We start from the raw sequence: 25,717 nt of genomic DNA on the forward strand, positions 1-25,717 counted from the left end.
GCGTGTCATCCATGCTTTGTAGAAATGACACAGAAAACAGATTTCCCTGTTACCATCATACCTGTGCTAAAGCACCTGTGCTAAAGTTTTACACATTCTGTCTACCTTCCCTGAACATATTTCACAAGGTACATTTATATGAAAGAAGCCTTTTCCAGAGATTCAGGAGGTAGTGCATGCACTGTTTCAGTAGAAGCAAGGCCACTGCAGAGATACTTACAAAAGCCCATGCAAAAGCCATGCTTGTATTACACACACACATACAGACTAAAAAAAAAAGAGAACCTAGACAGTTTTGATAACACCATATGTTTCTTTCTAGTCACTGCATCTCAGTCCAAAATAGAGTAGCTTACCCTTGGGAGACACAGAGAGGAGACTTCAGCATCTTCAGTTTATTCAGTACTTAAGTCTCTCAGTCAGCAACAGGGCCAACCAGAGCCATCTGCTGCAGCAGGGTTTGCAAGGCATGCTGTACAAAGAACAAACACTTTCCCCAGGCCTGCCAGCTGGCACCTGGCGGATTAGTTGATGTCCCTATAATTGGCCAGACCACTTAAGTTTTTACAAGTGATTTTATTATCTGTTCAGTCCTTGAACTTGAATATGCATCAGAAACACTGTTCCCTTTCCCTCCCAAGCACTTCCTCAAGTAACCAGCAATCTGCACGTATGCTGTTTTCTTCTCTGGTCTCTTCCAATCTTCAGATTCAGTGCATTTCTCATCCTGGGTGCAAACAACACACACCACAGGCTCACCAGCACAAAATACAGATACAGGGGCTTCATACATTGAAATCTAAGAGGCTGAAAACAATTAGATGAATCCAACGTATGTGGAACACAGATTTTGGTGGCTGAGGAAATGCATAACTGTTGGCCTGTAAAAGGCTTGAAAGACATGTCTGCATCCAATTGTTCACCTGCATCTAACAGTAAAGCCATTTTAGTGCTGTTCCTTTTTTCCTTGATAGGGTGAGAGTCTTGCAGTGGTTGTTGGTTACTGAGATCCCTCACTAATCTAGCAACAGTGAGACAGGAACACCTGAAACTACAGCTTCAATTTCCCTATCTTAAGTAGTGCAGAAGGGGCCTGAACAGACTGCATTTATAGTATGGCTCAGCTCCACTTTTCCCAGCTCACCTCTACTTCAAACCAGAACCCCACCAGCATTAGGCTTTATGTGATAGGTCAGGTCAGAGCAATGAAGTATCTAAGTTCCAAAAGGGAAAGGGACTGAAATGCTACTTATGTGCTACTTTTCTGGGATTCAGATATAACCATCTCTCCACAGCACAATAAATATCCAGTTCACAACCATGGTATTAGGAATCTTTAAAGCCAAATACTCAGATAAATCCCTCCCATAGAGGAGACTTGGCTATAACATGGAGAGGATGCAGAATTAAAACTAGCTTGGAAAGATGGATCCTTGGGCTGCATCAGTCCAAGAGTGCTGAAAGAAAATTTGCATGATACACATATAATTTGCTCTTCATTTCCTGCCTTATTACACTTTTAACCCACATCCTACAATTCTACTTTATGTTGTACCTGGCAGATGCGAAAGCAGACAAATTCCTCTTACCACATCACAGCTCCAAGGGCACAGCTGCAGTCAGCACCAAGAAGATAGGGAACTTTTGAGCAAAACTAGGGAGCTGTGTGCAAACCAAAATATGTGGCAACTGAAAACAACCAAGCTCCTGAATTTCTTCTTTCGGTTTATCTAGTTTATCTCTAATTTCTTCACTTATCCTTGCCACTGTTTTCCTCATTTCAGCACCAAAACCTCCTTCCCTCCTTCCAATTTGAGCTAATAGTGCTGGAAACCATGTTTCATTCCAAGAAGAGCAAAGGAAAGCAGCTCTCACTTCATCCTTCCCCTGGCTACAATGAGAAAAAGCAAACTGTCACTAAGAGTCTATAGAGGCAGTTACTTGGAGACAGCACTGAGGTTCCTTAAAAATAAATTAAAATTAAAAAAAAACCAAAAACAGAAAAACAGAAAGGAAACCTCTGTATCTGTTGTGCTGTGTATGCAGCACAACACCTGCAACAACATGCCTCTGTCATCAAAAGGAGAGGGTATTTGCATTTGGAGTCACCCAAATTCTATGAGTCTAATGCATAGAGGATATTTAGCATATGCCTATATCCCTGAAAGCAGAAAGGGCTTCTCCACCTTCATTCAGTGCTGGTCAAGTCACAGTTGCTGTCACTTCTGAAGCTTCACACATTGGGTTTGCCACCCTGCAAGAGAAAGGAACTGCAAGTCTATCACCTGCTCTCCTACAGATGAAGGGGAGCTGATATGATCAGACAGAAGCTCTACATGTCCTACCTATACCAGAGGGATTACCTAATACAGATGCTGTTTTTCAAGCCATTCCCCCTCTTTCATCCCTGAAAACCAAGTATGTAATGAAGTTTAATTCTCTGCCCTGAATGTTATCTCGCAGAATTCCTATCTATGTCACTCATGGACAACCAGAGCCTTAATCTTGTCTCCCAAGGGTTGGGATATGCACAGAAGATTTTAAGGCCTGGAAGAGAGTCAAACCAGGGAACCTCCTTAAAAGTTTGTAAACCCTCAGGCAGAAAAAAGACTGGACATAACTGCTGCAGGTTCACATTGGTAGAAATGAATAGTAGAGCAGAGTACAGCCCCCAAGCTGTTTTCACTGCAGCCAGCTAAAATACAGCTGGTGTTTGTGAGAGGTGTGCACTGATAATTGCAGACTCTCTATTGTTCCAGAGTATGAAGTGAAATGCCTTCATATTGTTGCTATAATGACCACATGTAAAAGAGACAGAACACAGCAATACCACCAGTTCCTTCTCTAATTTGAGAGCTCAGTCATGTGATTTTGTAACACCATACCTACACCCTTCCTGAAAAAGGTTTAAGTACATTGGTTTGTGATACAGAAGGTCCCTTACCAGCTATCTTGGGAATTTTCATGGTGAATACAGCACACACAACCCCTTTTCTGTGCTCTTCAGGGAGGGAACAGAAAAAGGAAAGGCATTTTTAAGGCTGTATGCAAGATACATTCTTGAAGACAATTTCTCATCCCCCCATGGTTTAATAGCAGTAGCTAAAGGGGGATGCTACACCTTCTGAAAGGTCAGTATAATTGTATCCAAAATGTTATTCCAAGCAGTAATACTTTCACCTGTCCCTGCTGTAATGATCATTTTTCAAACATCTTATTTTCTTTACTTTTAAAGCATGTTTTCCAGTCACGCCCTGGTAGACTGTATTGAGAGGTTTGGTAACAATGCTTATCAGGACTTAGTTCCTAAAAGGACACATGTGCTTTCTTGATCAAATGGCATCTTCATGTTGGTGCAGGGCTCCCAAGACACACATCAAAGTTCTTCCCAATGATGACACCTTTTCTTGAAGCCCCAAAGCACCAAAATTCTTCCAACTAAAAAAAAGTTACTGAACGCAAAAAAGTCCCTGTGAAAATCATGGGAAAAGTCACCAGAGTTTCAGGGGGGATAAAGGGGATGAAATCATTTGGGTCCCACTTATAAATAATTTAAGACAGCCCAAAAAATATCTGTACAAAGACATATATAAACAGAAAAAAAAATCTTATATTCCACAGATGTTGACAGATTCAGCGACCTCTTGGTGGCACAGGTGGAGGATAAAAGTTTTCACAGCTTACAGGCCTATAAAAAGACAGAGAATGAAATTGCATGTAAAAGTAGTAGAAAAGAGAGTTCTGGAACAACACATTGCATGCAATAATATCATATATAAGCATACTGTTTCATCAATAGTAACACAAGAAGAAAAACAGGTTGATTCAGCAACAGAGCAGATGCCAAACTGCCAGAGCACTGTTCCTGTCCAAGCTATTTCTTCTGCTCTTCTGCTGCAGTAACTCTACTATTACTGGAAAGAGATTCTGTAATAGTTGGTTGGAACAAAACTTTTTTAGTATGGTAACTTTCTCCTGAAATGAAGATGCAATAGAAAGAGATCAAAAGATTCAAAACCTTTTTTCAAACTAACTACAGATAAATTCCAGCTATATCCTTACCAAAGCCAAGGCAACAACACAGACCTTGTTGTTGCACCCACACAGTGGCAATTACTGCTTTAACAGTTGGAGAATTTTATCAGTATCTGTACTGAAAGAACTTTTTGGGGAATAGATTTAATTGACTTGCACTGGTTGAACTAAAGGAATGTTTACAAGTTATTTAAGTTTATGATCAAAGCAAGGCAAAACTCCTCAACACCTTTTATAAAACCAGTGCAGTTCTTTCTTTGAGACCAGTAATACATGTACACATATATGCTTTGGAGAGATCTGAACTTTGCAAAAAGAAAAAAGTCCAAGAGAATCCCAAAAGGAACTTCCTCCTGCACTACACTTTGTGTCTTCCAAGAGGATATTTTCAGGAGGGTCAGGTACTAAATATCTGCCAAGGGCAGGATTCGGCTCCACTTGGGTCAGTCTTACTGTGGCAAGCGTTGTGTCCTTCACTGGTGCTGCCCCTCGCTGTGCATGAACCTCAGTGACAGCACTGCAACAGCCTTGTTACCAACTAGGAAACAGATTCCTCCACATGCAGACAAGAAGCAATGACCTTACGATTCCTAACTCTGCGTGTTGACAGTCTGGTAGACTTTTTTCAAAAACACACTCACTTTCTGCCTTGCTAACTGCCTTGCTTTCTGTCCAAAGCTTCCATATGGATTCAATGAAAGCACACATTTTAAGCTGCATTTTAGCTTTACCTGCTTGCACCTCGAGGAGGCACTCTGGGAGGCCTTTCTGGGAAAGGAAGCCTATCTACTTGGTGAGAAACTGGGCTGCGGCTCCTTGCTGTTTCTGGGACTTCACTGTCCTACAAAACGAAGAGAAGTGTTTACAGAACAGCATAATCCGGTTCTTGGTGTTTTCACAAAAGAAGTGGCTATGTTTCGGCATTTCTCTAAATGCAATGCCAGCTCTGAGCTCTTTTTTGCATGAAAACAAAGGCATGTAGTTAGGGACAGCAGAACAGTGCACAGCAGTACACAGAGCTTACCTCACTGTCCCCTTCCATCCCACTGCTGACACTCAATATACTCCGAGTGCTGGAGCGGTTACTTGCACTACCTGGAGTAAGCAAGACAAAAAGTGATTAATAAACCCTGGTGGATTTAACAGCAAATCCCTAACTCAGGGCTCTTTCTAACCTCATGCTTAATTCTTGCACACATAATGCTTGTTTAGATTTGTTTATTTTCACTGGCTTTTCTCCTGTGTTCAGGATCCAAATAACAACATTTCATACAACACAAACCGCAGGACCAAGCCATTCAATTATGCTTTCTTTCTAGAAAATTTCTGTCTTATCTTTCTTTATCCAGTCTTCTGGTTAAATACTCACAAACCATAATCTAACTGAAAAGATCCAATGCCAATATCATCTGGCAAGTCAGGCACGTATTTTCACAAGGGTTACACATTCAACACTTATGTACATTTAAATTATCAGTCCCCATATCTTTAAAAAGAAGATAGATAGCTCTGAGCTCTGTCACATATTCATTTCTGGAGTGACTGCTTAAGAAGTTATTGTTCCAAATAAATAATTGTTTACTACCCCCTCTTACAACAACCCTCACTCATCACAGGAATATTTCCTAGTCTGTTCCCAAGCTGAAAACAAGTTTGTTCAGTCTTCAGCACCCATCTATATAAACCCATTTAACTGTCATGGACTCAGAGTCGAGACTGTTTTTGCAATCAGTCGTGCCAACTCCAAAAGTGACAGCAACTCACACACATATCTTACACTGCTATGGCTGGTTTCAATCATAAATAGATAACATTCTATAGGGCTATGAAATCCTGTGACACTAATATTCAGAAACCTCTACACTGAAATGGTGGCTAGAGAGGTTTTCTTCTAAGATGCAGTCCCTTCCTGCTAAGTTTCATCAGCTGGTGAAAACAGCAGCACTTAAGAGTGCTAAATACTGTGGTAGGGTCCATTCTCACAATCACACCATGAGAAAGAGCACCAAGCCGCATAGAGTGAGCTCTGCAGACTTGTTAACACTTCTCTCACATGTACCTGTATGCAAGTTACTGGCTCAGCCAGCCAGCCAGCTCTGCCAGCTGCCTCTGGCACCTGTTCTGGATGTATGCCAGTGGTATCATGCCAAGAATCACTAAGGTAGTAACCTCACAGGAAGTCAGGTTTCCTTTCAAAGAACCAAATTGATCCTAAATGATTTCTGCAAAAATAGCATGCTCAGTCTGCAGTAAAAGCAAGAATGCAGGGATTTAATTTGCACAATTAAATGTAATGAAAAGCATGTGCAGACTGCCCAAGTCACTCAAGAGGTCCCACAGTTACCAATGAAAAATGCTGTCCTTTATGTAAAACAACTGAAGAAACAACACGTAGAGACCAGTTTCCAGCCTGAAATATAACTGCCCTTCAGGCCAGAAGAGCACACAGCCTGCTGGCAATCACAGCATGGGAGCATCCTTTCCAAGAACAGAGCAGCTGCCATCTAATAACTGAAGACAGGTGGTATCCTTTCCCTGGGAAGGCTCAAGAGCATCTTAAGCTCAGCTTTCAGGTTCTCCTCCTGCAGAGATGCAGACAAAAGATGCCCAAACCACTTGATGCACACCTGGACTTGCTTTTACAGTTTTGAGAACAGCTGGCCTGAGGCATGCAAGATTTGAGGTGGCATTGTCAGTGCTGGGATTCAAGAACAGAAGTCCTGTCCCCTGGGTTGACTCCAGGGTCAGGCATGGAAAGTGTGTTCCATCCAGCTTTCCTGCAGGGATGCTGACACTCAGAACTTGCTTACTTGTTGTGCTGGATGTGCTTTCTGTTTTCCAGTCTCCTCGTTTTAACTCCTTTTTTTGTGGAAAAACATTTTTCCTGGGGGTATATTCATATATTCCACATTCTGGCTTCCCAAAAGTATTAAGAGAATGTCGAATGGGTACTGTAATTTCCAAATCTGGAAGGGAAAATTAACAGCTCAGAAAGGTCTATGCAATTACAGCCTCCAAGAGACAGTTCTGCACTTAAGAACAGAGTTAAACACAATTGCATAAGGATAATCATAACTTTACATGAATGAATCAAGATACACTCCACAGATGTGAGCATCCTTTTCTTGGCTGTGAAAGCAAGGAGCAAAGCAGCTTCCCTAAGTTTTTGCCAAGTGGCACATGGATGTGTATATTAAAATATCACAGAACCACAATACACACTGACACACAACTGCCTGAAGAGCATGTTAATATGCTCAGCTGCTTCATTACCAGAGAATATCAGAATCAAAGACTTTTACCTGCACTTTTGTCTTTTTTTTGCTTCTCCATTTGCCTCCTGGTTATGCTGTCTCGTAGACGTTTCAGATTTTCCTAAAAACATCACAAGATATTCTATTCAGGGCTTTGGATAAAGGAAGATGAGAAGCTTTCTGACAAAAACCAGTATTATATTTTAGCTAACTTTGCAGGCAAGCTGTAACAAAGCTTGCTAGACCTGGCTGAAGTCCAAACCATGTCAACAGGTTTTAATCTATTCCTTTCAGAAACCCATGTGTGTCTTTCAGAAGCCAACTTTTTTCTGATGTTCATTATGTATGTTAAGGTCAAGTTCACATACACATGGGCAGTTGCAGATAAGCAGCAGACTGGATTTAGAACTCCCTGTATTTTCTGTTTGTACTGTGACACTGGCACAGAAACAAGACCCACAATCGAGTAACTGCACAATCCTTTCTGTACTAATGAACAGATAATTCTGGCTACATGGACACAAAATGTTGCCGTGCATCCCAGAGTGTGAGTACAACTCAGAATTCAGGATATCCCCAGTGAAGAAATGTAACTGGGAGCAAAGAGTCTTCACCATTGTGTGGCAGCATATTACACCTTACAGTACAAAAAGGTAGGCAGAAAAAAAGACAGCTTTTTTCAGCAGGGAAATATGTACAGATGTGAGAGTAGGAAACCCCTGGATAGGTAGAAAAGCAGATGAAGCAACTGCTGTACCATGAAGCAAAATTCAGAGCAGAGACTTTGAAAGTTGCTCATGGCATGGGGCACAGAGCATGCCACTTTGTCTCTTCTACAGCAATTTACTTAAGTAGCACTGTGCTCTTCTCTGGTAGAAGAAGGGACTCCTCTGACTATTTCTGGGTAGAGAGGACCTTTCTGAGTGAGAACCAGGAGGAGAAAAGCCTTGCCTTTGTTCTGACAACTTCCAAAACCTCATCCACTGGAGACCAGACTGCCACAGCATGAACAAAAGCCTCCAAAAGAAGCAGTCAGTGGTTTTAAAGAGAGAGACTCACTCTAACTTGAAAATGAAAATTTTAAACTGTAACTAATAGTTCCACTAGTCATTATGTCATTGCTGCCAACAAAATGACTCCCTCTTTCTGTTAAGCCACTCAAACATTCTGCTTTTACTAACAGCCATTGCTAGACCTTGCCCAGCTGCAAAGAACAGTCCTGCAGCTATCAACAAACAATTGGAGAAATCAGATCATCTACCAACTAGGACTTGACAGCCAATACACCATCTAGGACACAGAATCGTCACTGATCTGAAATGGATGAGAACCAACAAATTACATGTTCATCATGGAAGTCCTCTGCCACCAGGCAGGTGCTAGGTGACCTCTAGAAAGGTGATTTAGCCAACTGGATTTGATCCAATTCCTTGTATACAGATCTTCAAAAACTGACAATATTACTGCAAGACAAATAGATCTGTAAAACCAACTGCTGCTTGGTTTTACAGCACCCCATGGCAGGAAAGAACTCTGCTGGCTGGGGAGCTATGGTAGCAGTCTTCCTGCTCCAACCAGGAAAAAAATGTACCCACACTGAGAAGCTTGTGACATCTACCTAGAGAGACAGCTGTATTTCTTAAACAGTAGTGTAAGTCTGTACCTGCTGGAACCGGAATGATTCTGATCTCTTTTTCTGGTTCAGTTGCCACTCCTTAAAATGAAGTACAGCTTCATCCACAGTGAGCATGCCCATTTTCACTTGCTCCTGTAATGTAATCAGCTGCCGTTGACCTGGGGTTTTCATTCCAGCAAATGGGTCATAGATACTTGATTGAGACAGGTCCCTTACAGGCCTGACTATTGTCTCTGAAGAGAGAACACCAGCAAAAATATTATTAAACTTGTAGCATCTACCTTCTTCACTGAATACAGAGAGATCAAGCACCCTTGACCCAGCAGACATTAAAAAAAAAAAAAAAAAAGGTAGTGCAGACTACCTAAGAAGTGTTTTCTTCTTAGGTCATTCTACTATTTGTCAGGTCTAAAAGCACAGCTGAGAGGTAGCCTTTATACAAATATATCCCAGGGATAAGCTCTGCTCTTAAAAATGTAATTTAAGTAAAGAGCATAAAACATATTCCTTAAAATGCCCTGCTTCCTCAGCAATTCACAGGAGAGAGCTTTTACCTTAAGAGTCACAAAGCTAGACTCTATCTAGGTAATCTATGTAGTTTAAGCCCAGAAACTGAAAACTCATTCTACTGATGTTGCCATTTTCTAACTCAGTTCTAATAGAAAGAAGAGTTCCCAAGACATGAGATGTGTTTCCCTCATACTCTGCACTTATAAAAGTTCCCAGTGTCACAAAAGGTCAAAAAGACTGGGTCATTCATAGAGGACTGTTACCCCCAGAGCTTTGCAAAACAGTCTATTCTGTCATATTTCACACAAATGGAGCTACCGTAACAGATCTGCTTCTGGATTACTGACAGGACTTTCAGGGTGAACTTCTGCCTTACCTTTCTTAACCCTTCCTCTAGGGACATAAAGATTCTCAGGTCTTCGAGCCTTCTGTGCAAAAACTGCAAAAGAAACATTCTTTAGATACTGAAATGCATCTCATGAAGACAGAAATAGCAAGGGTGAATATGGCAAGCATACACAATTCTGCACCTCATCACAGCTTCTGTTGCCCTTCTAAGCCCATTGAAAAAAATAAAGATTTGTACAGTAGAATTCCCTTTCTATTGACCTCAACCACCTCTAAGAGAAATCTAAGAGAAATTCCTCCATAGTCCTGTCACAGTGGGAAGAAGTCACTGAAATTACTCACTCAAATGTCATTGTGGTTCTTGTTAGAATGTCCACGATATATGATCAAGATTTCCAAACCTCCCTAATGAATTAAGAAGAACAATCTTCTTCAATTTCAATAAAACCCCACCTCAGAGGGAGGTATTGAGGTACAAAATCATGTCCTATATAAATGCAGTTGAATCAATGATACCATTACAGATCAGCAATGTCTCAATTTATTAGCCTGATCATGTCCTTATAATATCAGGATCTTTCCTATTTAGTTGGATTTGTTTATACCATTTGGGGGTAATCTGTCATGCTACTGCTTCCATGAAGAGCAAGCTTAGGCCAAGATCTTGGGATATAACATCCCCACATTTTTAGGGGATGATGAATAAACAGATATGGAATTGGATCCCAAAGGCAACCTAACTCTAGAGTCAAATAATCCAGGGATCCTGACATTTGGCAACTGGAGCCCATGTCAATGCCATTCTACAGTTAACTGGTCTCCATTTCCACTGGCAACCAACTCACTTTTGGAGATGTACAGCTCATTGTCTGGATGTGGAGAGCTAGATTCTGGTCTTGGAACAGGAACTGGAGGCCTGTTAGCCATTTCCTGTGGAAAAGGGTCTTGTTCCACTGAGTAGTACACATCTTCACCATACTGCTCGTGACCTCCTTCCTCAGAATCTGGCACATCCATGCTACCACCTACAACAGAGCAGAGTTTGTCAGAAAGCAGCCTGGCCACTTTACTGAACACTGATTCCCTCCAGATACATTATGTACCACATTCTTACCAAGCTGGCCATTTCACAGCCAAAACCATCCAGTTTTGCAGTACCTTAAATGTACCAAAGACCTTCATGACAGGACTTGATAAAGTCATTAACATCTAGTAGCATGTAACAGTTTGCCACTATGCCTGTACCATCTGTTTTGAAGAAATAGTGAAAAATCTCCTAACCCCCTTTAAGAATTTGAGAAACAGTTATTTAATTAGTTTCAGTTAATTGACATATTTTAATAGTGAACAAATCAAACAGACCAATGGTTTCCAAAAGCTATGTGTGATGGTCCACACAGTACAACAGAGAACTAGTCCTTTCTCTGAAAAAAGCAAACAGTGGACTATCTTCTATCCTTAAGAGTTCATGAAGAAATCTCAGCTTCTATTTAATTGCTTTAACTGTGCTACTGCCATCCTTCCCTCAAAATAGGTCTCACCTTCTAAAAACTTGCGGAGCATCGAGTCTTTTGTAGTTATAGAAACGTCATCTCCAGCAACTGCAGTGTCTGGTTTGGATTGAAGCATCTCTACATCTGAAAGAAATCCCCAGAAAGATGCACCTGTTAATTATATCCTTCAATACATGGAATGATGTAATATGATATAATAAACTGGATCTTTACTTTATGGTGACAATCAAAGAAGCTGGGCAAATGACCAGACGTTTTCCTCAAAAAAGAGTTCTAAGTTGCTATGTTCAGTCTACGCTGCACAATTTTTTTCCAGCTGCCTGATGCTTGCACTTGAGGATGATTAAAAATGCTATTGAGAAGTTCTGACTAGGTTTCAAACAGGCACTGAGTTTCGGCTATTCTTGAGTGTGCATTGACCAGGTGAAAGTTTTGGTCTCTGTAGAGTGCTCCTGAGAGGAAACTGTGTGACTTGGAAAAACAAGACATTAAAGTTTTCCCATGACATATAAGACAGTGCTTGTTTTATTTATTGGAATAAAGTCAAAATAGTTGGCTGAGTTAATTACTTGGATCTGGAAAGTGTTTAGAGGGTCAGATGATAATTCAGTAGTGAGGAAAGACTGACAGCAAACAATAAGGTGCTTTGTTAATTCAGCATTTTGACATAAGAATTCTGAATTTAAAGAAAAAGGTCAACCTCATTGTACGCTAAAACTAATCTTAAAGTGAAAAGAAAATGTTAGGTAAGCATGTTCCTAAGATCTTAAAAACAAGAGAGATATGAATAGACTGCTGAGGCTTACTGATATAAGTGAATTTTTGAGGCATATCTATTTCTATGTCATAGATCTACTCCTATGTAAACTAGATAGTTTGGGTTACATGTGAGAATATGGAATAGTTTTAACTCATTACAGTGGCTCCAGTCCTCTGTTACCTTATTCTCAAACAAGTTCCTGCCAGAAAAATTGATCTTGTGGTATCTAACCTTCCTTTGATCAGCCTTGGAAAAACTGTGGTGGAAACACATCCTGATCACATTAAAGGGGCACACTGTCACAGTATGACTACACCTAAAATAGCCCTGGTATTATCCTCTACACCACACCCATATCTACTCACATAAGGGTAATTCCTAGAAAAAGCACTTCAAAGGAAATTAATTATGATTTTCTAGTGAACCATCCTCACAAACCTTCAAGTCAGTACAAAAGCTTAAATCCTTTATTTGTGATGGCAGCTCTAAACCAGCCAGCACTCCCATTAATTTCATTTGATTCACAGGAGGGTTTGCCTGTATGCTGGTATTCTAAATAATATTGAAACACTTTCACTTTGAGAGAATCAATCTAAGTGCTGAGAACTGTGCCAATTTAAACTTATCTGTTACAATACAGGTAGATTTTAAGCACTGTTCAGAGAAGCTGCTAATATTCTTCGGGCAAAGGCTAACAGACCAGGTAAGGAAAACAGAGAATTTGAATAAAAGACTCCTGAATAGAAGGCAGCAGAGCTTTGTGTGTAAAGGCAACACACTAGAACTCCATAAGAAGCAGGAAAGAGAGGCTTTTCAGAGTCCAGTTCAAAAGTCCTAAATTAAAGGGAGCTCAATTTCCAGGAAAATTCCATGCATATTTTCTGGGAGATCTGGGCATTTCAGGCCTGGAAAAAGGGAAGTTTGGTTTAGTAGTGTTGAGCTTGTTTTTAGCCCTCCTAACAGGCTTAGTGAATCAACCCCATTCAGAAGTGCACTGATGACAGGCAGACCTACCAAGCATCTAGAAACTCTAACTTTCATTACTGCAAACAAAAGCAGCTTTGTTCCATACAAGTCCAACCTGATTTACTGCTTATCTCCACCTGAAGGCAGAATAATCCTGGTCTTGATAGGAAAACCATCCCTACAGTGGCCAACAACACTTAGCAGAAAAGAGTTTATGATTTCAAGGAAAGAACCAACACAGTTATCTGGATTCCATAATCAACAAAAATGTGTTTTATAGTATCATTTAATCAAAAAGAGGAGAAAAGCAGCCCAAGACAAATATAGCCCATAAGCACAAGTGTTTCAAAAAGAAAGTTTTTTTCCTTGAAGCAGTAAACTTAAAAACTGCAGAAACACAAGAAGTTCTTAAGTACCTTAAGGAGGTACTTAAAATATAAGAAGCTAAATTCGCTGCTCATTATGGGACTCATAAAACAGATCAGTGGGATGAAGTCAGACCAAACAGGTGAATAAGAACAGCAAATTTACAATTGCTTAACATAGGAACTTAATTTGATATTTTCAATTTGCCTCACTGAATATCAATGCAATAATGAAAAGGTTAAACATATGCATATTTATCAGAATTATTCTTTATTTTTAGCAATAAACCAAGAAGATTAGAATAATGATTTTTTTAATTTATAATCTTTTGGGTACACATATTTCTAGATGTTCACTTTCTTTTGCTCTCAAGTTGTTGAGCTAGAACCTCAGCTCTTGTTTTTCAGTCTCCCAGTTGTCAGTAAAATCACATCTTACATAGTGTTGTTTTAGTTTTTTAGCTGTCAGTGTCAGAATGTTCCTAGGTACCCAGTCCTCAGGAAGAAAAAGCAGGACATGGTAGAAAATTTAGTCTCATTTCCATATGTTAATTTATTTGCTCAGGGTTCAAGGAGTCCTTGAAACACTGAAGAAATAGCTCTTGATGTTTTACACTAGTAATTAAAAAAAGGTATAGAGCAATTTTATCAGTCAGCCAATGTTAGAACTGCAGCATAGTTTCCTTGTGGGGAGAGCAGAAAAGCTGTAAGTGAGGCACTACCTATGTGTAAGAGAGACAGGGCTCTGAGCAATCTGATCTAAAGATGTCTCTGCCCATTGCAGAGGGCTTGGACTAGGTGATCTTTAGAGGTACCTTCTAACCCAAACCTTCCCATGATTCTGTAATTCGATGAATATACATACAAAGATCTTCTGGGGCACCAGGGGCAAATCCAGCCATGGATTCATAAAGCTCTTCATCGGAGCCTGGATTCAAGGAACATTTCATTAACAGATCAGTGGACAGATGAGCCATGGACTCATAAACAGACTCATCCTCCTCGCCTTGCATCAGCTCTTCCTTAATGTGACTCTTTAGCATATCTACAGTTTCCTGGAGAAGAAAGAGGGCAAGACAAAAAAAAATTAAGTATCTTTTAAATAAATAGTCTAGAGAATAAAAGCAAGCAAAAGATACCTCACTTTTTCATCAATGATGGAAAAAACCTCTGAAGACAGCTCATTCCCAAAGATTAAGGTTTCTCAAGTGACTTAAATCCCCACTACAGCTATCTGGGACAAACTTTTGAGATCTATGTTGTATTAATAAGTAATAGAGATGAAACAAGGGCTGCTGACACATTCTGAGTAGCCATTACAGCCTCTCACTCCATCACATTCATGTCCTACCCAATGTCTGCAAACTCCCACAACATAAGCACAGCTCATTCTAAAAATACAAATGCTTGTCAAAGGCTATTTTGGGGCACACATAGCTAACCATAAGGCGGAAAGCTTATCACATACAGAGCACCTGCAAAATAGCAAAGTTTTAGCTTTGATGTAGATTTAGTTTCAGTTTCTTGGCATTAGCAGCAGCATGTAACACCCCAGAGTGGGAGCACGCAGACCCTTTTCTGTGATATTAACAGGAAACCTCACAGCAGGCAGCAGTTCATGTAATACAGGCAACTTCTGATTCCCAGGAGAGCAGAATCCTTACTTATGCATTTACAACATAGACCGGGGGGGAAAGCAGAGCTTCACCAAATCACACACAAGGAAGCAAAATGTAAAGCTTCATCCCATCCTCCTTCCCAAATTCCAATTATGTCACAAGCACAGCCATCTTAACAGTTGCAATACAACAAGATATTCTTCCATCCACAAATGTCGACTCATGGGCCCTCAATCCACAGGGCACGTGTGTCAAAGCTGTCTACACAGGCTTCCTTCTGCAGTCAAAATGGGTCAGGCCAGCAGTTCATGCAACAAGCTATTCTTACAGAGGTGCAGAGGAACCTTTGCCAGAGAGAAAATTAGGTGAGTAAATGGGTTTACTGTGATTTTCAGACATCCATACTACTGGTGATAGTGGTCACTACCTTGCAGTGGTCACACTGTTGCAGATGATTAGTGTGCTTTGTACTGTGCTGCACTGAAGCTTGATGGTCGCTAAGGAGGACCTGCTCTTAACACAGCTCTGTCACTGTGCTGGTGGAGAGAATATGGGAGGAGCACAGTACTGCAATGAGAGGTTGGAAGGACTTCATGCACGTCTCTCACTTACCCCAATGCAAAGATTTTGATCACACAATTTACAGTTTCTGCAGCTCTCCTGATCTCAGAATATGGAATTACTTTTATTTATCTCTAATGTATAAATTCAAGAAGCAAGGCCCAAGTCCAGGAACTACGCATGCCTCCTAAAATACGGCTTAAATACTACAATAACTGGCAGGCAGAACCACACTAAAGCTGGAAGATCTATCACCCAGCACTTAGACAACGTTAAGGAAAATTAAACACAACTTTTCAACCTAAAGCAAAGGCAAGTAGAATTCATGTGACCTGAGTCAAGGACTTCCTTTTTTATTTTGAAGCATACAGGCCAGAAACAGCTCAAACTGACACAAAAGGAGAAACTCTATGCCTACCCAAGTACTGCACAGAAACTATTGCTTAGGGCAGCTGGAGTCAGGTCCGTGTCATAATCTGGAAAAGTCAGAGTTCTGTTTTCTGGGGTTGGGGTTAGCTCAAAGAGAAATGAACTGTCAATTTGGAACCCTGAAAGAACAAATAGGGAATGGACAACTATACCAATGCAAGGAGAAATGGCTATCACCTGAAACAGGCAGACTACACAGATCAGCTGTGAATGAGCTTGTAAGCAATCCTGACTATACTACAACTAATAAGAGAGCACCTCAAATTGTACCTTCCCAAACATTTTCTGTTCTCACATTATGCCCTAAAGTAAGCTGGATGAAGGGGCTCTTTTCCCAAGATCAGAACTAGAAGAGTACACTAGGCACCAGCCACACCTCTGCAGAAACTTCATCAGATGCATGGAGGAATGGAAGCCAGCATGACAGTCTCTGCTTCCATCTTACTTGCTCTGTGCAATAGCCCCAGGAACTTCCTTGGCTCCAGAGACACAATTAACCCTCCAGCCTGAAAGCTTTCGGTGTGGCTGGATGCCTGTACTCTACACCCTACCACAACACACTTTATTACCCCAACACTCTTGCTGAAGCAACACTAAGTGCTAAGCTGGTGACAGAGCTACACCAGGTGTGGGATAAGGCAGAAAGGCTGCTCAGCTTCCTCTTACCACATATTCATCAATGAATTGGCGGAGATCCTTAAAGCCATGCTTTTCTGCTATGGTGTTTGGATAGTGGCCATACTTGTTGGCTACGCTGTAGGCCTGCAGTGCTCCAGGGCATGTAAGCAGCAAGGCAGTAAGGTTCTTCAGCCCATATCTCGCAGAGAAGTGAAGCAGTGTTGGCAACTCTTCATCCCTCTGATCTGTGAGAACAGGAGCCCATTAGCACGTAAGATTTTCTCTGGTAGCAACAGATCCAATAGGTGAGAAACAGACACAGCAAACACAGAGACCAAAGACCAAAGCAGCTGTGAAATCACTGAAAATATATATATTCTGAAACCATATATATATATATATATATATATATATATATATATATGGTTTCAGAATCGAGCTAACTGCACAAATTATCTCGAGCATCTCCAGGCTTAAGTCCTATAACCTTTTAGTGGGGAATACGGTGCTGTAATAGCTTAGAGGTATGTAGGATCACAGACTTGTAAGGGCTTCTTAGACCATCATTACAAAAAGACAGCATACCAACCCAACTTCTCAGTGCCCACTGCGTATCTTAGAGTTATGGGGTTTGGGGAAAAGGACTGGGCTGTGGAGAAATGGCACATGAGACAGAGAAGAACAAAGCAGAAAACCTGGGGAGACATTTGAGAAACATCATCTTTTCATTCTGGTTTGAAGCTGTCTACATAGCAGCATCTGCCACAGTGCAGGGAAGTGAGAATGATACATGTAATAAAAAAAGGGTCACCTGACTCAAATGGTAATCTCCTTTCTATAGATATCATCAGAAATTAAACTTTCTGGCTGAGATCCAAGGTTTTTGAGACAGCCTGTGCAGGTACCACACACTGCAGCATTAAGGTGCGTCAAGGTAAAACAATTAATACAAAGAAAATAAAAAAAATAAACCAAGACTCTAAACTTACTTGCTGTCATATCTTCTTCTTCCAGCTGGTTGATTCCAAACAGGTGTAGACCACTGGCAGGAATGTTCTTCTTGAGTGACTCAGTCAACAGTTTGTCCAGGGCTTCTATGCTATATGGCACAATTTTAAAGGCCTACAGATAAATGGAAAGCACTTTTGTTTGGTTGAGTCTGGAGATTCAGTTAAGGTGAGATTTATACGGTGTTTTTATTATTTAACACAATCAGAAAACAGTAGGCATGCAGAAGGTAAAAATGTTCACATCAAACAAAGAACTTGGATAGCTTCCTGGTGCAGAAACAGAGTTATCATCAAGCTCAATAGATGAGAACTGTATACTCCACAAGACAGAATGCAATGAGAAAGTCACTCATGCAACAGGGAGCACAGAAAACTTGGTTCCTACATTCTTGGCAGGTACATACACTTACTTCTGAAGCTGTTCCAATGAAATGTCACTCCTGCTTTAATTATACACTTTTCCATTTTGAATTGTTCTGGTACATGCTCTGGGTTTGGCTTTTGAATGGGTTCTTTACCACTGAGAAGCAGGCATATTCCCCAAGCAGAGGCATCAACCAGTACCAACTGCTCCACAACTTGAACTAAAAAGCAAGAGAAACACAGGCTCCCCTGCCCCAGGTATATTGGTGACTAACAAGACTACTCTGTATGCCTACTCTGTAGGCTTCCATTACATGGCAGATCATGGGATCAGGAACATGCAGGCGGGCAACAGGGCAACATAGCAGAAAACTTCCTTGTGCAAGCTTTACCCCTCTAATAGGGTTCAGGTACCCCAACTGAACAAAACAGAATAGGAAAACTGAGTGGTTGCATTGAAAAAGTAAGTGTTAAGAATCAACAAATTGTTTTATGCTACTCTGCTTCCTCCAGCTAATAGGAATCATTTCTACTATTCACATCTTTTTTTTTTTTTAATAACCCCTAGGTGCAAATTCCAAAACAATTTATTTCTTTGTGGTACTTTCTGTTATATCAACTTCTGTCATTCCAATCTTTTGAAGTCATCAAGGTCTAAATGTGGGTGTTGATTGACCGCATTTTTTTTCTTAGTTTGATAACCTGACTCACCTTAGGCAGCTATGTGCTCCAGAGACAGAAAAAACACCCATGCTTTCAATAAAAGGGGATATTAGAGTTAGGTGAAAATCCCTAAATAACCTTGCATTTCTTCATTTCAGAAGAGCTACTTCACGGTAAGCACTTTTGCTTATGCCTACTTGTCTAGCCTTGAAAGAGCTGGTTTCCAAAGCAGCTGTTTGCTAAAGTCCTTACCTGGCACATGAACTGTACAGGGTTGGCTGCATTAGCCAACAGATTGCTGATTTCCTCCATGTCAGTATGGTAAGTGACACTTGTTTCCCCCACCATCAAGTCCCCTGAATATATCCTCAGGGGCACTGTCCCAGAGGTTAAATCTTTGAAAAGAAAGAGCAAAAATCACCATTAGCATGAACAATGGGCATGAGTTCGCATGATATACTGAGAGGACAGGAGGCATTTGGATAGACTGCCAGATGGGTAGCAAAACAGTTTTTGCTATATAATCAATTATGATGTCTTGAATTAATGAAAAGTCAGGAAAAGAGTCATGATCTTGAAACACTAGGTAGGAAAGTACTTTGGAACTATCTTCTTTATAGCTACGTCAATGCACATAACCTGCTAGGTCCTCTGCTAGCAGTAGACTGGATCACTAATGCTAAAAGTACTCCACCTTGAACTAGAAAGCCTCACATCTCTCCACCCCTGGCTTCCCTGGAGCTGTCCATAAAGCCATACCATAAATACAAAGAGCTGGGGAAGAAGAGGAGAGAAATCAGAAAAGTTACTAGAGATTTTGCAACCTCTGTTAGCCTCACTAGTCTCTGAATAAAATCAATTAAAAGGAATTTCAGCTTTGCAACTTAACCTGTGCAAAGGGTTATTTTCTACCTGTACTTTGGAGCTTCTTGATGTTTTGTCTAGTATGCATTTATAAGTCTGAACTTTCTCTTTGAAACGCAGGTAATTTGAATCCCACCAAAAATAGTCTTTCCCTGTTAACAACTCAGGAGATGATAAAACAGTTAATAACATAAAGGAATTCAGATTATTCACCTTACTGTTAGAAACTTCAGAGCTTACATTGTACACTCCATCAATGTGAAGGTCATGTTTATAATTCAAAGTACAAGTTAGTTTCCAGGTCAGTGTTTATATCATAACTCTTGACTTAAGACAGATTAAATTAAGCCTTTATATGTTCATGAGGTCACCTTCTTTAAATCAACCCACTTCACTGACTTTGTGGTAGTTGCTATAATGACTATTAGTCTCTATTCTCAGAAAGAATGGCAGAATGACTCTTCAATAGGTCAGACCAAAGTAGAATAAATAAAATAATGCTGGGAAAATAATATCAATCTTTAAGGGTCTGAAATCATGCCTTTAAAATTCAGTGAACCTAAAATTAAGACAACCTTCAGTTTTGTAAATGTAAATATTTAGAGTGACAGAACATATCTAAATTAAAAGGTAAGCCAGAATAAATAGTTTCAGCTATGATCACAGAAATCACTACACATTAAACACATGCCGTTATAGTCATGTAATTATTTACTGGCGCTTACCTTCTCTCTTGGTGCCCTGCCAATGCTAATATGGTGGTCATAACACACAACTAAGTTCAAAGTGCTCCACAAGCTGCAATCCGTTCTCAGAACTCTCACCAAGGTGTCCCTGCAACACTACTGCTGCTGGAGGGAAAACAAAGCCCACAAGCAGCAGTCTCTCTCAGTTCCTCATCAAAAGTATCATGGGTGAGAATGCAAGTTCAAGATTTCCTGGACTCAAGCTTTTCTGCATTGCAATCCCTTTATCCCCCTGGCAGCTCTCAGGACAGATAGGTCGAGATAGAAATGAAGCAATGGGTAAGGAGAGGGAAGGGAAAAAAAATCTCAGTCCATCTTACTTGGAGCCTTCACAGAAATTGTGTATTCATTCTCCATCTCAGCCAGCACACGCACAGAGGATGCATTCTCTGGAGAAAATTCAACTTCAGTTTTCATTTCACCATCTAGTTTACATTTCATGATAATATAAACTGTTGTCTGCACCTAAGACAAAAGGCATTACAACACACAAAACAAAGACACTTAAGTCCATTTTCTAGGGATTTTGTTCTCATTGCAACTAACATATCAATTACCATCTATAATTTTCACAATTTTGAATGGTTTTGAGGAGCATCTCCCAGTCACAGACTAACTGGCTAGATGACTTCTGCTACAGCTTGTACCAGTATAGATACAAGCATTAAACTGATAGACTTCCAGATTTATTAGATAGATTTATAAACTGATTAGGGATAGATTTGTAAAATTATTTACTTTCAACTCAATCCATCTCTTCCCTTAAGCAGCACAGCTGCATTCTAAACAGAAACAAAAAGAAGAAACTTGGACTCTTTCCATCTGAGGATATGCTATACTAAAAAGTGCTGGTTTTCAGACAAGAAGCCATGATCCAAGCTTTTCAGGGTCACTTGCAATGCATGCACCACAATTATCATATTAGACTGGATGCTGGCTGTGGAGTTAGCAAGTTCATTAGAGTCAGCTTACTGCACTTTCCACCAGAACAGAGGAAGGGAAGAGTGTGAACCTCACAGCACCCAAGCCAAGCAGCTATGTTAATGAGACAGTCATTAAGTGACAGCACAGCCTGGACAGCTCTAAGCACTGCACATTACCAAGCTACTCCTGGGACAAGGGAGCCAAGTCCATGAAAGAAGAGACATGGAGGACAGGGGGCTGAGCAGGAAGGTGACAGAAGAATAATTCAGGACTAATTTCCAGGCCTGTAAAGCTGACCATTACAAAGCAGCATGATGAGTTGCACCAGCTCACAGTAAGAACATAGCCCAAGGAGTGGACATACAGTACCCCACATTGTATGCGGTTGGGCTGCACCAATGGACGGTCCCCAGTGCTCTTGGATGATTCATGTTCTTCACTCATGGCAAGTCTGTGGGAGTCAGCTGGATTCTTCTCGTCTTCTGTTTCTGTATCAGTCACAGAGTCACAGCCTGAGTCTAAAATAAAGTATACAGAGTTCTGTTGCAGCACTCCCCTTAGCTGAAAATGCTTATCACACACATCCATCCTGAAAAACAGCCGTGAAAGTGGTGGGGTGGAACTTGTAATTCCGCTCAAAGTAATGCTCAGAAAAGGGGATCTAGTTGAAGAAAGGGAAACTACAGAGTTTCCTCCTTTTTTCCCTTAAGTGGATTCAAGGGGGAAACTCACAAAGACATAAAAGCAGTAGAGTAGCACTGAATATGCTTACAGAACAACAGTAGCACTCTTTGCTGAGCTGGATACTCCCCTCATGTTAGACAGGAAAATTAGCATGTGAATGTCTAATGTGAGAATGACTGGTATCTGAACTCATCTGACTCAAGCAGCACTCTAAATACACTGTAGGATAGGCAGCAGCCTTTAGTATTACATCCCTAAAGTAAAACATGAAAACCAATGTTTCTGTCATTTCAGTAGCATCGTTAGTTTTCTCAATGCTGCTTACCCCAACTCCCAAGCTCAGTATTGCATCAAAAAATAAAACATAATAGTAGTTTAAAGAGGTTCTGTTCGTTGAGCAAGAACCATAAACTCCAGTATCTACACAAGAGTGAAATTGAAAAGTACCAGAACCTTTGCATTGTAAAGTAACAGCACTTTACGTAAACAGAATCAAGAGCAGAATAAACACATGTAAGCCTACAATACATGTGTACAAAACAATGTTCTCACTCTCATTTCCCAAAACCATCATGGATATTGACAGAAGTGCAAACAAACTGATACCACTGGCTGAAAAAAACCTAGCCAGAATGAAAAGAAATTACCTATCCCTGCCAGGAAATACTTTTCTCAGCTAGAGAAAGGAAACAAAAGAAAAGTACGTAGCTACTTAGTACAGAACACTTTTTCAGCTAGTTTCTACTTCTTGATTCACATGGTTCACACCATTCCCGCCTCCCCATCTCCCAGAACACAAGGTGAAAGTCACTAACTCAATTTTGTCAGAAGACTATCATGACTTCATAAAACTATCTCCTGTAGTGAGAATTTCCCAAACTTTGTAAGCCTGTGAAGCAGTCAAGGATTTAAGACAACATTTTGGAACTTACATGTTATTTACTACTTATTATAAAACACATCTGTAAAGAGTAGTACAAATTATTTACCAGATAAAATCTCAGACTTGGACTGTCATTGTTCTTATAAGAAACATTCCATTTAAAATGCTCAGTCCTGATGAGAAAGACCTAAGTGATGTACTGTGCTGCCAAACCTGTGGCATCCATAGAGAGAAGCTACCAGGAATTCAGATTTCACTCAGAATGTCCCAATCTCCAAGTACATCAATTTTCCACAAATCAAGAGAGCCAAAATGACTATAAGTGGGCCACCATTAGGAGCTCATGTCTTCCTAGTTTAAAACCGAAGCTAGAAGTCAGTCTGAAATTTTAATGTAGATTTCATTATTATTGTTGTTATTATTATTATTGTTGTTGTTGTTGTTGTTGTTGTGGTTGTTGTTGTTGTGGTTGTTGCTGTTGTTATTATTATTATTACCACCAAAGACTTGAACTTGGGGTATTTGAAGTGCTTTGTCACACAATTCTTTAAAAAATATTTTCAATACATTTAAATGGGATTTTAGGAATTATATTAAATTAACTTTGCTCTCAGGAGACAAGTTTTAAGCCACAAAACTTTAGCAAATCATTCAGCTGAAATGTTTTCCACAAACTGTGGTGCACACACACTTTACTAAGTATGTGAATCTCCCCACATGGCAAATAAGCCCTCTCACATGAGTACAAGTAGATTGCTGCTTTAATGTTTGCTGTAGAAAGAGCAGAGCCAAAAATGTGCAACTCAGAAGTTCAAGTAAGGCATGACCACTGATATCAATGTTTCTTTAACAAACCTAGAACAATACATGTAATTTAGCAAACAGAATTTAATACTGGACCAAATCTGAAGATTTTGCTAAGCAACTGTTTTGACACAAGGCTGAAGGCTGCACTAGAGGTCTCTGGGATTTTCAGACTGGTACCAAGTATTAGAGAAAATTAACAGAGGCATTATATTCCTTAACTCAGTGTTTCAATCAATACTGTTCAAAGTCATCAACTGCAAGAACCATTTTGGGAACCCTTCTCTTAGAGAAACATAGACTACTCTCACCTGGGAGTGCCAGGCAGCCCTTCTGCATACAGGAGACAAAGCACTGGTCCCACATCCCTCCCTTATATGTCAGCTATCAGTTCAGGTGTTCGGTTTATGCAGAGCTAGATGCCAAATCTTTTGGGGGAGAAGAGGCAGCTGTTACTAGAATAGTGTCCCTGCAATCTCTGTTGAGATGACTAAATCAGAAAGTCTAAGCTCACAGCAGATGAGAGAGACAATGATGACCAAAACACAGCAACACACTGATGTTCCTGCAACATACACACAAATGGACGCTTGCCAGGATCCTGATCCTCAGGGCTTCATCCCCAACCCAATACAGAACCATTAGCATGGTAATTTTTACCTCACTTTGCCAACATGTGGTCCTTGAGAACATGTGGTTCCTGGAGAAAAATCAAACCAAAGCTGTGGGCCTTAGCTACAACATACACAGCAAGCAAGGATAAATGGCAGGGCAAGAGAGAAAAAGCCCCCTGGTCTCTCTGTTTTAACAGTGTTGTTTGATACTAGAAACAACTTACAGAATAAAGAATAATGAGAGCTTTTAAGAAGTTCTGGTATTGCACTTCTGCATTCTTGTAACAGAATGGACTGCCTGGAGGTCATGTGAACAAAAAGCTGTTAGGTAATACAGGAAGAAGCATGCAATGTTAATCAGTAATTGGATTAATAACTGAAGGAACCGGCACTCAGAGTTTCAGGTATGAATTATTCATTTGTTTTTTCATTCAGAAAATAGTGAAATTGCGAAGTACCGAATTCCCACATAAGCAGTGAGGTGATCCTATGATTCATCTTGCAAGTTCCAGTCATGTGCTAGTGACTGACTCATGAACATGCAAGCACTGGAAAAGGAAATCATCCCATTACATTTGATAATATCCATGCTCTAAAGCATTGTTAGAGCAGGTTTCCCACACACTAAGATTCTTGAGTAATGACAACCTATTTGCATATACAGATTCAGCAGTTATAACATTGCAATAATAGCCAGCCTAGAGAGGCCATCACTGAGGAGATCAACACTCATTAAAGTTAAGTGAATACCTGAATTAAGTTTCTCCATGATCATGTGCTGTAGGTCAACACTCGTGGTTGTAAGAGGCTCTTTTCTGTTCCCTTTTAAACAGAGGCTACCTCAAGCCTCACTTGACAGTCTGTGAAATACTTGTGAGAACAGCAGCAAGGGGAGGAGATGCGGTCCAAGAAACCCAACCACATTTCCCCTTGAAGAACATGCCCCCCTCCAGGACACATCAGCAGCTGAGCTGCTGACAGCAGCCTCATACCCTTCTTGCTTGCCCTGCTGGGCTCCCTGCACAGCTGTCCTGCAGACACTTACCCCAGGGAAAAGCCCAGGGACATGTACTTCAAGAGCCATTTAGCAGCTTCAGAAACTCATGAAGCAGCCAGTTATTTTGACCTGCTGCTGTAGAGCACACACAGCTTGCCCTATCATCCATTTCCTCCTGGCAAAGCTGGCAGGCTATCGGCATGGAGCCGACAGCTGTGGTTTCTCACAAGTCAGCCCTTACACCACAGGACATGTGAGTGCTTGGAAGAACTCAGCAGTCAGTCCAGAGCACTCCGTCACCCAGATATTAATGCTAATGGCACAACTGGGCAATAGCTTGTCTCTACGTTCTGTGTGTGGAGACCAGCCCCTCTCTGACATTTGTAAACACCTCCCATTCTGTCCATCAATCAGTTGAGACAATCAGCTCTCACAAGGCCTCAGACTTTGACTTTGCTATGCTTAGAACAAGAGGGAAGACCCTCAAAGAGAGCTCCTGCTTTTACCTGAAGTTTGCAACTGGCCAGTATCCTTTCCCAAGTACTAACAA

The 25,717-nt window shown here is 40.6% G+C and overlaps 1 protein-coding gene across 2 annotated transcripts in view; it reads right to left on the reverse strand.

Moving 5' to 3' along the window:
- Positions 1 to 3,590: 3,590 nt before the first annotated feature.
- PIK3AP1 (phosphoinositide-3-kinase adaptor protein 1) overlaps positions 3,591 to 25,717 on the reverse strand; it is a 35,725-nt gene continuing 13,598 nt past the window's right edge. For both annotated transcript variants that reach the window (XM_058841739.1, XM_058841738.1), the window contains 15 exons: positions 21,555 to 21,703; positions 20,582 to 20,726; positions 18,904 to 19,046; positions 17,605 to 17,737; positions 16,664 to 16,860; positions 14,254 to 14,443; positions 11,325 to 11,420; positions 10,629 to 10,808; positions 9,812 to 9,874; positions 8,953 to 9,158; positions 7,338 to 7,410; positions 6,846 to 7,001; positions 5,060 to 5,130; positions 4,767 to 4,876; positions 3,591 to 3,688 (listed from right to left, as the gene is read on the reverse strand). In XM_058841739.1, the coding sequence (XP_058697722.1) occupies positions 3,634 to 3,688; positions 4,767 to 4,876; positions 5,060 to 5,130; positions 6,846 to 7,001; positions 7,338 to 7,410; positions 8,953 to 9,158; positions 9,812 to 9,874; positions 10,629 to 10,808; positions 11,325 to 11,420; positions 14,254 to 14,443; positions 16,664 to 16,860; positions 17,605 to 17,737; positions 18,904 to 19,046; positions 20,582 to 20,726; positions 21,555 to 21,703 (1,967 nt within the window). In that variant the 3' untranslated portion in view covers positions 3,591 to 3,633. The remainder of the gene's footprint in view (positions 3,689 to 4,766; positions 4,877 to 5,059; positions 5,131 to 6,845; positions 7,002 to 7,337; positions 7,411 to 8,952; positions 9,159 to 9,811; positions 9,875 to 10,628; positions 10,809 to 11,324; positions 11,421 to 14,253; positions 14,444 to 16,663; positions 16,861 to 17,604; positions 17,738 to 18,903; positions 19,047 to 20,581; positions 20,727 to 21,554; positions 21,704 to 25,717) is intronic.

The sequence above is a fragment of the Poecile atricapillus genome, chromosome 6 (assembly GCF_030490865.1).
Source record: "Poecile atricapillus isolate bPoeAtr1 chromosome 6, bPoeAtr1.hap1, whole genome shotgun sequence".
Classification (NCBI taxonomy): domain Eukaryota; kingdom Metazoa; phylum Chordata; class Aves; order Passeriformes; family Paridae; genus Poecile; species Poecile atricapillus.